The sequence below is a fragment of the Symphodus melops genome (assembly GCF_947650265.1).
Source record: "Symphodus melops genome assembly, chromosome: 4".
Classification (NCBI taxonomy): Eukaryota; Metazoa; Chordata; class Actinopteri; order Labriformes; family Labridae; genus Symphodus; species Symphodus melops.
The window spans coordinates 15856518-15868678 of record NC_136694.1 but is presented as its reverse complement, the minus strand read 5'-3'; the positions used below and the strand labels follow the sequence as shown (position 1 = coordinate 15868678).

Genomic DNA, 12161 nt, shown 5'->3' with positions numbered 1-12161 from the left:
TCAACTGAGGGCAACGCTGCCCTACAAAGCAAAAAGGCAGTAACAACGCAGAGTGCAGAACTGAGAAAAATGACTAAAGTTATCACCTCGTCCAGCCTAAGTAGTTGTAGGTATATTATTGGACATGGGCAGTTTTGATACTTCATGTGAGCTTATTCTTACATATCAATCATCACATTGTATTTGATGTTTTACCCCATTTTACAGTTACTGTGTTCTTGCTTTGTATTACTTAACAAAAATGTGCCACAATACCAAGGGAAAAGTCAGTAACTAGCCTACATATTCTTCAAAAAACATTTCATCACATTTTTCACAGTTTTCTTCAAAATTCTTCTTGAATTAAATAAAAAAAAGATAACAATCTCTCTATAGGTTAAAGTATCACACGAACCGACGACATTTCCACTTGGCTCAGTAATTCATGTACAAGCAGCTGAGTGCAGTGAAAAATCAATTAGTAGCAGCCCTTGAATGGAGCTGTTGACTCCATTTCCCATGAAGCACTGGTAGTGGGCGGTGTATTCTTTCCGCTGAGGAGGTTGGCCCTCCTGCTGTTGAGCTGGGAGGTGACGGCGCTGTCTGTCTCGCAGTTTGTCAGGCGGAGGGGAACTTCACAGCGGCAGCGGGTGTGGCTTTAAATGTAATAAATCTCAACGCTGGGGGAAAGAATGCATGAACGCATTAGACATTAAAACAGATATCCAAAACGACAGCTAGAGACATTCATGTAAATCTGCGACGTGTGTGTGTGTCCGGTAGCCCTACGAGGAGAAATCCGTGCGCTCGGTTTTCAACAGCTGGAATACTTTTCTTTTTTTCCTTTTTTTTTTTTTTTTGCAAACTTAATGGCCCATTTTCACGACTTAAATTTGCTCTAATGGTGTGCCGTAGGAACTGTAGCTAGAAGTCAACCTGAAAGTCACTGGACAACTTCTCCATTCCCTTGAAGAAACCACCAATGCTGCTTGCCAACTGACTAACTAAACAGCCTGTGAGTCTTTGGGAATTTCCTACGTGAGAAAAAAAAACAAATTCACGTTAGGAGGAAATCGTTTGTGTCTAGGATTTTCTTTATCGGATGAACAGTCTTCGTTACGTTTGTCGCCACTCATCAGAAAAAGCCAAGTCGCCTTCCTCAACTTCGACTCTTATTTTTTCCAATAAGGGTCTCTTTGGCACTTTGCCGTCAATTTTTTTCCCAGGTAATATTTTCCCACTAAGCAGCAGTCCTGAAGCGCGCACTAGGAACCATGGGGTGCACGGTCAGTCAGGAAGATAAAGCGGCGGCCGAGAGGTCTAAAATGATTGACAAAAACCTGCGAGAAGATGGAGAAAAAGCAGCAAGAGAAGTGAAACTGCTGCTGCTGGGTGAGTTGTCTGCTTCACTAATTACAGACGAATTGTGCAATGCAATGAAACCCTTGACCATGTGTACCAACATGACACACGAGTAGCATATAAACATGCAGAGAGTGAGTTTGTTTTTGCTCATGCTCCTAAGACCCTCATTTTGTGCCTTACAATTGTGGCCTTCATTCATATTTCTCACTCCTTTTGAGATGTTTTTTTTTTCTAGCTACACCAGAACTTGTAGTGGGCTACACACATTAAAAGAAAACAATAAGCCCTTATCTAGGTTTGTTTTGCCATCATTCCCTTGACTCTCTGTTATTGTTGGTGTTTGGGAAAGTTTAAGAGAACTCTGGGGCCCAGGATGGATGTGAGGGAATTCGTGAAATGCTTCTGGGTCTTGACTGACAGATCAATGAAGAGTTTCTGTATTTATTTTTGACAGTACAGCCAAAGTAGGCTGTGTTAGGTTTGAGTGGTTTCCTCTACAGCAGGGTTGAACTTAAGGGGTCAGACATGGCGGGATTGGCTTGATAATGAGTGGGCTGCTGTTTGGACAGAGAGGGTGAACACCCCCGACTGTTCAAAGCATTGGCAAAAATTCTCTCTCTCTCTCTCTCTCTCTCTCTCTCTCTCGCACGCACACACACACACACACACACACACATTAGCTTAGCAGACACAGATTGACATATTCCTAGACTTTTAATATCTATCTGTGAAGTTAGAGTAGGCTGAGAGCAGAAGGCTTAAAAATGCCCACAATTATTTTTTTTTTTTTGGGGGGGGGGGGGGGGGGGGGGGGCGTCCTATTCCATTTCCCCCCACCGGCTTTTTATGCAGCAAGGCTCCTCTGAACTTCACTGACTTACTTGATATGCTGCAGAGAGGAAGAAAGAAAGCAAGCAGTCATTCCTATGACTGGGAAACACACAATGGTTAAGAAGAATGAAGTCAGGAAATTCCTGCATTGTTTTGGCGTCTTACCTTATGCCCATTAAGTTACACTCCCAATTCGCTCCTGTTAACTCCTCAGGGAAATCGATGCAGTTTTCTCAATGTACAGCTTGTCTTTTTATTCAAGAACGTGCTGAACAAATGCAACCATGGATCCTTTCATTTAGATGTCTGTATACATTTTTCTTTCTCGAAAAGTCATTAGGAAAAAAAACCCTGTCCTTTATTGAGCCTTAAATAAAAACATCAACACATCTGTCTTTGTGGATGTATCTCTCTTTGCTATACTCTCAAATGTCATTTTTGATGTTATAATCTGGATGTCTTCAGTACTGCCCGTGAATTATTCTGTTTCATGCCCTTAATTAATCATTCATCTTCTCATTGACAAAAAACAGAACATTTGACTTAAATTGACAGTGAACACATGAGTTTTTCTCTCCTGGCCCTTTGAAGAGATGTCTGGTGTTTACGTTGTGACCCTGGCTAGAAGGCTAATCACATACTCTGCTCTGTGCAGCAGGTTTCATATCAGTCATTTCCATAAACAGCCGTGTGTGGAGGATGAAAAGGACCTACAGGAGAGGTCTCGATGTGAACCGAGGGTTCACGAACCTTCGCGCAAGTCAGATTTAATCAGTTTGAATTACATGTCACAGCATGCGAAGATCTGCTTCAGGACGTCAAGCTGGAATGTAGGGGGCATGTTTGTGGGGTCTATAAAGTGAAATTGTTATTTAAGTGCAGTGTGCTGTAATAATAAATCTCTTCAGGTGCAGGCAATTGTCAAAAGGATGTGTTGTTTCAGTTTGTAGCTGAAATGATAATCCATCTATTGAATAACCAAACATGTTAGAGAGGTGTGACATCCTACCAGAGGTGCTACATCACGCCTCTGGGTATGCTTTCAGCACTCACATCTGCTGCCTTCCATGCTATCTGATGGAACAGCTGAGGAAAGCTAGCCTGAGCTTACTAAATAGCCGCACATTAAAATCACTCAGTCATGCGTGTCCAGTGAAGCCCGACTTGTGCCGCTGCTGAAACAACTCATGAGATTCTTGAGATGAGATGTTTGGGGTTTTGTGAGATGCGCTGTGTTTTACTGACGTGAATGACGGGTTTTAGAGTTGGCTTTGAAACGCCTTCCTTTAGCTCGCTGAGGAGCTCTTAACGCTAAGCTGCTTGACTCTTTCATATTGAAATTCACGCAAACAAACGCATCTAATTCCATTTTCACTACTTTTATCTTTGGAGGCTGCGGCCAAAAACCTGGCTTTATGAGAGTGTCTGGTCTTGTCAGGCGTCCCCAGAGAAAGTCATTAGTTAATGATGCACGGAGGACTTAAGCTTTCATTAACTGGAAGCACTCATTCACAGACATCCCTGCTGATTCTGCTCTTTGATTTACGTCGAATCTCCTCCTCATCTAACAAAAAAAACTCTGCTGCTCACTTAAGTTGATTCTCAATTTTCTTTTTTATTTTACCGCCCCCTTTCATATCCCAGCTTAGCACAAATGAAAAGTTCCTTTTTGGCAGCATGCTCTGCTTAAACAGGGAGAACAGAAGCCTCGTAGTAGGAAATATTTCAGAGCGATTCTCTCACACACACACACTCTCTCACACACACACTCGTGCTGTTAGAAGAACATAAACACATTTGCTCAGAGGCTTGACAGGCGATGTTATGTAAATACACTGGCACACGTTGTGTTTTCTCCCTCTGGGCAAGAGAAGAACGGGACATTTACTTTGAACGCGATGAAATCATCAGACAGTTTCCAGATATCTTCAATGTCTGAGAACATACATACATACAACAAAGACTTCTTAGAGGAGGCCCAACTTTGAAGTCTTACGCTTGGAGTAATTTGGCCCCACTGTTTTTCATTTCCAGCAAGAATACAGTAGTCGATGTGTTTGTTCCTCGCGACTTGATATACGAGGCATGCACCGCAGCGCACATTACAGACTCAGCTTATGAGTCGCTCGTTGCAGGGGTTGGCTCGGATTCAATTACATAGCTTGCCGTGGTCACTGCAGCGAGGCTGCCACATGTAACAATGTAAAGGCTGACATACTGGAACAGCCTGCAGCCGCTTGTACGAGCCATCAAAGAATCAAATGGTTCATCTAAAACGAAGGCGGCAACGTCCACGTGACACGGCTCACACCAGGGAAAGGATGGCGTGCTGCTAATAGTGCCAGGCGAAGAATATATTGTCTCTGCGGAGTAAAGAGACGCTTGTCTAGCTCTAAACCGCTCATCCTAACTGATCACTGTTATTAGGATTGAGTTTTTATTTACAGACAACTGAAAAACCTGTGACACGATACCAGTCATTTTCTCTTCCTCCTTAACATCAGGTCTGTGCAGTGTGCTCAGTATCAGAAGGAACCTTCAGTCTTTGCTGAAGCTTTAGTCCGAGGGAAGAAGAGCGGTATTCAAGCAAACGGCGAAGCACTTATTTGATGGTAAGAGCGCCAACAGAAAACATTGGTCGATAAACGGCAAAATGAACGGTAGATTTATGAACATCAATGGTTTCTCTGCTGGAATCAAAAAAGTTATTGCCGTAAAAATCCCGACAGGATCTACTGCTCCTTGTTCCTGTATGTCAGGCACCATAGAGGCTATTTCTAGTGGCAAGATGAGTTAGAGCTAGCACAGGCCACAGAGAGAACAGAGGTGTGCTTATATGCAGATTTGAATCTCAGCGTCTTTCTGTCTTCATCCAGCTGTACAGGGTCTTACTATATTTATTTACCACATTTTTCAGCACACTTTATTTGAAAAATATGAACAGCCCATCCTTTAAGGCTGATATACACACTGACAAAAAAATAAATAAATCTGGGTGCAGGTAGGCCTCGCGGTGGTTTCAGCGACCCCTCTCTCTCTCTCTCTCTCTCTCTCTCTCTCTCTCTCTCTCTCTCTCTCTCTCTCTCTCTCTCTCTCTCATCCTGGTTTTCTACTCCTTCCACAGAATCAAGCGACCCTCTGCAAGCTATTCCTCTCAAACTTTGTCGTTGGGTTGTTGTGAAAGTGAAGTCACGTGCTGTGGTTTGGTTCTGCCAGGTGTATCTACAGCAAACATTTGTCCCAAGTTGATACGTGTGACGCTATACCAACAACACTGTGGGATTGGAGCCTGCCCTTCTGTGTCACAAATGGATTTTCCTGGAAAAGTTTATCTTGTCACAGTTCATGTCACATCAGCTGCACTGAGGATTCGACCACAGCACCCATCAGATAAACTTCTGCTGTGGAAGTGAACGCTGGTTTGTCTGTTTCTAAGCGATGATTCCTTTGGACAGAGCTACATTTAACCGAATGAACTGGGTTTACTACGTTGTCGATCGAAGATCTCGATTGATGACTGAAGTGCGTGTGTTCTTATTTGGAATGTTCCACGTCGCAGTGACAGCCTGCTGACAAACCTCAGGGCGAGATTTAAGCTCAGCTCGTTTGATCAGTTTGGAACCACTGTCACACTTCTTCAAAGGCAGTTTCTCAACACTTAACTTCATTTCTCTTAAAGGCTTTGATTGGGCGTCTTTCTCAAAGCTTAGCATGTCAACGCAGTATTGATCAGAGATAGAGACGGCTTATATCGACTATCTTACTACTACAGTTTGTAAAAAGCGATCCATCTTAGATGTTGGGCAGGACGCTGAGTTAAAGCTGCTGCTGTAGCATACGGTCAGAGACGCACAGACTTCCTGCCTCTGTTATTATCTGTTTGCTAGCTAGTGAGTTCATGTGTTTGACTGGTCTGTAGAGAGCTTCTTCATCAGGTGGTACAGATACTGCAGCAGGAGTTTAACCTTTGAAAAAAAAAAAAAACTGTCCTCCATTCATCGGGATCCACTGAAAGCCTCACAGAAGACTAACCTTTCTGCTACTGTATGCTTTGAAAAGGCTCCGACACAGACATATATTTACTGTAGACGATCATGTTTGATGTCATGTTCAACACAAGCTGCTCCACATACCAGTCAGCTGGTGTTGACAGCGCAGCATGGACACCCAGTTCCTCCCTCCTATTAAAGTCCCAGTCTGACTTTTAGCAGGCACCGGGTGTGATTACAGTGACTGATTATAGAGACCCACGTTTCTCTGGCTTAAGCAAGTCAGACAGATGTAGTCGACCGGTAACGGAAACAGAGCTGTCACAGCTCCAGAAGATATCTCATCCTATCAGCTATCTGCCAGCTGCATTGTTACCGATCTTCACAACAAGCCCGTTTTGGAAAAAAAAAAAAAAAAAAAAAAAAAAAGTGCCAGTTGTGCACACATAAAGTTGCTGCCCTGTATTTTAGGGCGGCTTCACTGTATTTACTCAACAGTCTGCACCACACTGTGCCCAATTAGCTGTATGACGCACTGGATAGCAGGTCCGAGACTGTATATGTGAAGCAGCTGAATATCCTGCAATTACTGGGAGAGCTCTAAGATAAAGCCCGATCCTGTAGACTTAGTGTCTCGGTGTGAGCCCTCTGGGACGAGGCTGCACTCTCCTCTCTGCTCTGGAGATTCTGAGAGCAAAAAACCTTTGTAACTTGTGGACTCGCAGCTTTCAATTCTGGTCGCCGCAGGGCTGATCGTAAGACAAAATGATCAAGATCTTACACATTTCATTTCATTTATTTTTTTTCAGCATAACAGCCGGTAACAACTTCAACAGTTTAAGACCAAATAAAATGTTCATGCCTTCTTCCTATTGTCTGGGGAATAAAATTCACAGGATTCAACAGACTGCTCCCTGGAGTAGTATTCACAAAAAACAGAAAAAGAAAGCCCACTGTCAAATATTTGATCAATTATAGTGTGAACACTCAAGTAAAATGTTTGTGGTGCTTACAGTGTTGACACATGAATACATTTGTTTCGCCAGGGGTTTTGGTCATTTTTGACAAGTGAAAAATTGTTGTATCTGGTATAGAATTGGGTCATTGAAGCCATGCTGCAGAGGATCTTTGTATCATTTATGTCAAACAAAGCTGTATTGGGCTGGTGGCAGAATGCCCAGTAGTAGAAATCTTTAGACTTTATACCAAATCTGCAGGATGAGATTGGAGGCTTTAGTGCTAAGAGAGAAAATGAAAATGGACCAGCTACTGCTCATGCACACCACTGAGTTGTTTATTCTGTCCTTTTCTTCCATGTTTTGCCCCAGAGCCAGAAAGACCTGTTTTTACTTTCAACCAAAGTGATATTGGTATTATTCAGTAGAGTCTATAATGCTGCTTATTTTGTTAAAGCCCTTACAAAACACAATTCACTCTCCAAGTTCATGACCCCCCCCCCCTCCCTCACATGGCACTACCAGAAATGTCAAAGTTCCCCTCTTATTTTGCTTTCATTTTCAAGTGCACGCCTAAGGGGAGTTGGGGCTCGGAAGAGGATGGGGGCTTTCTTTGTCTGACCATGTCATTAAGCGCACATTTGGAAAACCATTATTCTCTCTCTCTCTCTCTCTCTCTCTCTCTCTCTCTCTCTCTCTCTCTCTCTTTTTCCCCCGCTATCCATTTCCTTGTTCTTGCTAAAAATGTTGTGAAATGAGCTCACTTCACTTCCCTTCCTTCCCCTTAGCTCTATCCTGTCATTTTCCTACACTGGAAGGTCCAGCTCTCTTGGGGCTTCCCCTGGAGGCCGGTCTCAACCCGCAGCTTTGTGCTTTATGTACGTTATGTAAGGACACTGAAACAGCTAGATGTCAAAATGTTACCAACAGGAAGAAAACAGCTATGGGTTTGAATTGACTTTGATGTGGGCTATATGACCTATCAATTAGTGCACTGTATTTTTGTTGTTGTTGCAGTTTGCGGTATCAGTATTCTCACACTATATCACAACACTAAAAGAGATCACACATTCAAGTGCTACGACCATCTTGCTCCTAAAACCAACCTTTGACGTGATTCTCAGCTCACGTCTGTTAGACTTGTGTGAGTCTGTGTGTTCAGTTCTCAGTGCGCTTGTCGCTTGTATGCTAACTGATCCTGTGGTTTTAAGTTTCATTTCCTCCCATGCCGCTCCTAAAAAAACAGCCCGCTTCCGACGAAAGTTGTTTAATAAAATAAGCAATCGAACAGAATAGCTGGGGACTTCACGTGTTTATCAAAGAAATATAGAAGCTTCAACAGAACTACAATCACCAGCAAGTCGTCAGAGTTACAGTATTTACCACGTCTTTCACGATCAGTCAGAGTCACAGGCACATCGTTTTGAGAAAACCAAATGAAACCTCATTCTTGTCAGTGTGCTGCTGTGATGTTGTGTCAGAAAAAAGGGAGATGTCACTATTCCCGAGGTTTTTTTTTTTATCTGTTCCCTCAGCTTGCCCTTCCTCAATCCTCCGGTATCATATTTAGTTTTTTATCTGGGACCTCACTCGATGATCTGTCACCACCACAGGCTTTCAGCTGCATCTGGCTTCTGTTGGCGTTCATCTGAGTGTCGTGCTGTGGAGAACGTGCATCAACATAACATGAGCAGCAGGGGCCCTTGTGAAGGTGATAGATGGTGGGAATAGTTTAGATGTCACACGGGGCGGGCTGGTATGTTTAGTCTCCCCCCCCCCCCTCTCCCCCAAAAGGACCCTCGGGTGATAATTTTATGACAGCTGCACCATCAAGATTGTTATTCAAAGGTCAATTGGTTGATGTCATTACCTCTTCACTGATAACGGGACAAATATAAATGGCTTTTCTCTCTATCTGGACGTGTTTGCTCCAAACTTTTCTGACACCCCCCCCCCCACACACACACACACAAACACACACACACACACACACACACACACACACACACACAAATCACACAGTCACCCAAATTGACTCCAAAGTACTCTGCCATATACAGTGCAACAAGTCACTGATGTGAAACCAATCTGCTGAACTAAAGTGGTTTGTTTTGTGGAAAACACTGTCAGCATTGTTCACTGGATCATTGCAGTCCCATCAGAGCTGCTCATATTCATCACAGGCAGTGTACTGTTACAACGCCACAATCAGCTACAACTTGCATGACATTCACAACCTTTTCGGACCCACCTGGCAGGCGTTTGTTGAAGCTGTGCAGAGGCCCGACGTGCTCTCTCATTGTACTTTTTCTTCTTGCTTCAGTTACTCTTGTAGCTGAATGACATCAGCACTATTAAAAACCCAAAGAAGAAGAAGAAGTTCTTTTTGCTGTGAAATTGATTCATCCCAAGAAATTGCACTTGTGTTTTTTTTTTTGGTTTTTTTCAAAGGAAAATATGCAATTTCTTCTTGACAAATTACTTAGCATAAAAAAAAAACCCGCTGTGTTCAATTTCCCAAACCATTCAGAGCTTCCTCCTGCTCTGCAAATGATGCTTGTTCTCAGTAGGTGCAAGCCATTTCACGCTTGTCAAATAAGAACGGCACGTTGAGAAGAAATGTAACAGAAAACCAAATCTCGCACGAGCCTAGTTCTTCTGATTTTATATATGAATCAATCCATAATGTGGGCTGCAGTGTAATAGTCACATCCTGTCTCTATATCACCAGTTTTCATCTTCATTGTTAACTGTGTGGCAAATAGTCCTGATGTCATTTAGTGTGTCAGCCCTTTACAGCCCCCCCCCCCTCATCTTACACTTCCTTTTTCAGCTGGCTGCTTGTAAAAGGGAAGTAGATGTGAGTCTTTTGTTCGGCTGGCTGAGGAAACCGTGCACACCCATCCTGTGTCAGTTGCTGCGTACTGCTCCTCGCGCTGTCTGTCACACTCAACCCTAACACAACAATGAAGCCTTTAAGCACGTCTGATTTAAAGCTTTTCTTTTTCAAACATCCATAAATATGCATGAAAAGTTATAACCAATACTAATGTGTCAGTTTAATAATGCAAGTAGGTAGGGGAGGGGGGGGGGGGAAGCAGGAACATGACGCACACACGTCCCCGTTAGATTGGTGAGGGTGCTTACAATAATTGGAACCAAAACTTTTGGCCCGTTATCTTTTTCACATAACACTCAGTCACCTTGTTATTTTTTTTTGACCACGCCCCCTCAAGCTCAACAGAGATTTTTTCTAGAGAATGTGGAGGAGCCGTAAAATTTGTTTGTACTTTGGTGTGTTGTTTTTTTCCCCCCGTCCTATAAAGCATGCCCTGAAGTAGCTCGGTACAGTGGAGACATGTGAGTGTGTGTGTGAGTGAGACCCCATACCGAGCTCTTGAAGGACTTTTAGGAAAACAAATCCATGGCAACATGGGCTGGGTGGTGCCCCTTGTAATTGTGTGTGTGTGTGTGTGTGTGTGTGTGTGTGTGTGTGTGTGTGTGTGTGTGTGTGTGTGTGTGTGTGTGTGTGTGTGTGTGTGTGTGTGTGTGTGTGTGTGTGTGTGTGTGTGTGTGTGTGTGTGTGTGTGTGTGTGTGTGTGTGTGTGTGTGTGTGTGTGTGTGTGTGTGTGTGTGTGTGTGTGTGTGTGTACGCATGCTGCTGCTTCATATACGACACACTACACTAGTTTTTTTTAACTTAAGAATCCGTACTACAAGCCCATGAGGGGAGTATGATTAGTAGGCACAGAGTTCAAATTAAACCACATTTGACAACACACAGTAAACAGAGGCCAACAACAATAGAACCATTCACTTGTTAATAGAAGAGCCTCTGAGACGATGCTGTCAGTAACCATGACAGAGTAATAGTCTCTGAGATGAAATAGCTGTTTAGTCGAGCATGTTTCACCCGGAGTAGACTGTGCATGTAACATAAAAACTGTTCGCTGGTTGTCATATTAATAGCAGGTGGTATAAATCGCTTTGCATGAAACCAAAAGTGAAAAAAGCTTTATGATCTTGTTGTAAATGTCAGCACAGTCATATGTTCTTAAAAAAAAAGAAAGTAGTTTGTGTACCAGGCCCGTGAATTATTGAATATTTGGGGTCACACAAACGCTGTCGCATGATTTCTTTCCAACTCAGCAAAAACTCATGCATGAAAAACACCTGGCTGTGCTAAGGGCCAATGTTAGGAAGCGTGTTAGATAGTAGAGAAGGGAGGGAGTTTTTTTTTATCTGTTATGTTTTGTGTTCAAGGAGAACAGGGAAGAGGAAAAAACGCTGACTCTTCTTTTGCCTTGTTCATTGGTGGGGATTATGTTATCCACGAAGGCTTTAATCAAACCTGCTGGCTACCAGGCCGCTGTTTTCATTTCGCTGCTGCTGCTGTGTGCATGGATGTGTGTGTGTGTGTGTGTGTGTGTGTGTGTGTGTGTGTGTGTGTGTGTGTATTTGCGTGTGTGGACAAAGTCTCATGAAACCAGAACAGCTCATCTTGCAGATTTTTCATGGTCACAGCTGTTCATGTGCAGACCTATAATGTGCTCGTACTGTATGCTGCGTGTTTAATCATTGCGCGTGCCTGTAGTTCCAGGGAACAGGCTGAGAACACCCCGCTTTCTCCGTTTGTTGACCGTAACGTAACATCAGGAATGACATCAGTGGAGGTTAAGGACTGTTAACGGCAGGGAACTCCTCAGGAAAAAAATGACATGATTGCTTCCTCTGAAACGGGGCGAGTTTACTGGGTAATGTTGTCTGATTATGTTAGACACTTACACATGTTAACTGAAACATGATTTTCCTCCCTCTCTTCTAATAAACCTGCCTGTAGAGAGGCACATTGATTAATTGTCAACACTTTCTGGTTCTTGTTCGAAGCGTGCAACACACGACCAGACTGTCTCTATTTATGATCCTTGATTTTCCAATATTGACCTTTGAACCTTAACTAACTTTGTCTCCTCAGTGTTCATTGTTTACTTCATGTAGAAACTAAGGATGAGCTTGGATTTAACTTTAGTTTTGGAAGAAT

General features: G+C 43.1%; 1 protein-coding gene across 2 annotated transcripts in view; it reads left to right on the top strand.

The window, feature by feature from the left end:
- The first annotated feature begins 512 nt into the window (after positions 1–512).
- LOC306822113 (guanine nucleotide-binding protein G(i) subunit alpha-2-like) overlaps positions 513–12161 on the top strand; it is a 46081-nt gene continuing 34432 nt past the window's right edge. Inside the window, exons 1-2 of one of the 2 annotated variants that reach the window (XM_079340864.1) lie at positions 513–994; positions 1206–1371. In XM_079340864.1, coding sequence (XP_079196990.1) covers positions 1254–1371 — 118 coding nt within the window. In that variant the 5' untranslated portion in view covers positions 513–994; positions 1206–1253. Of the gene's footprint in view, positions 1372–12161 lie in introns of both variants that reach the window. The other variant, XM_079340863.1, reaches the window with a different exon arrangement.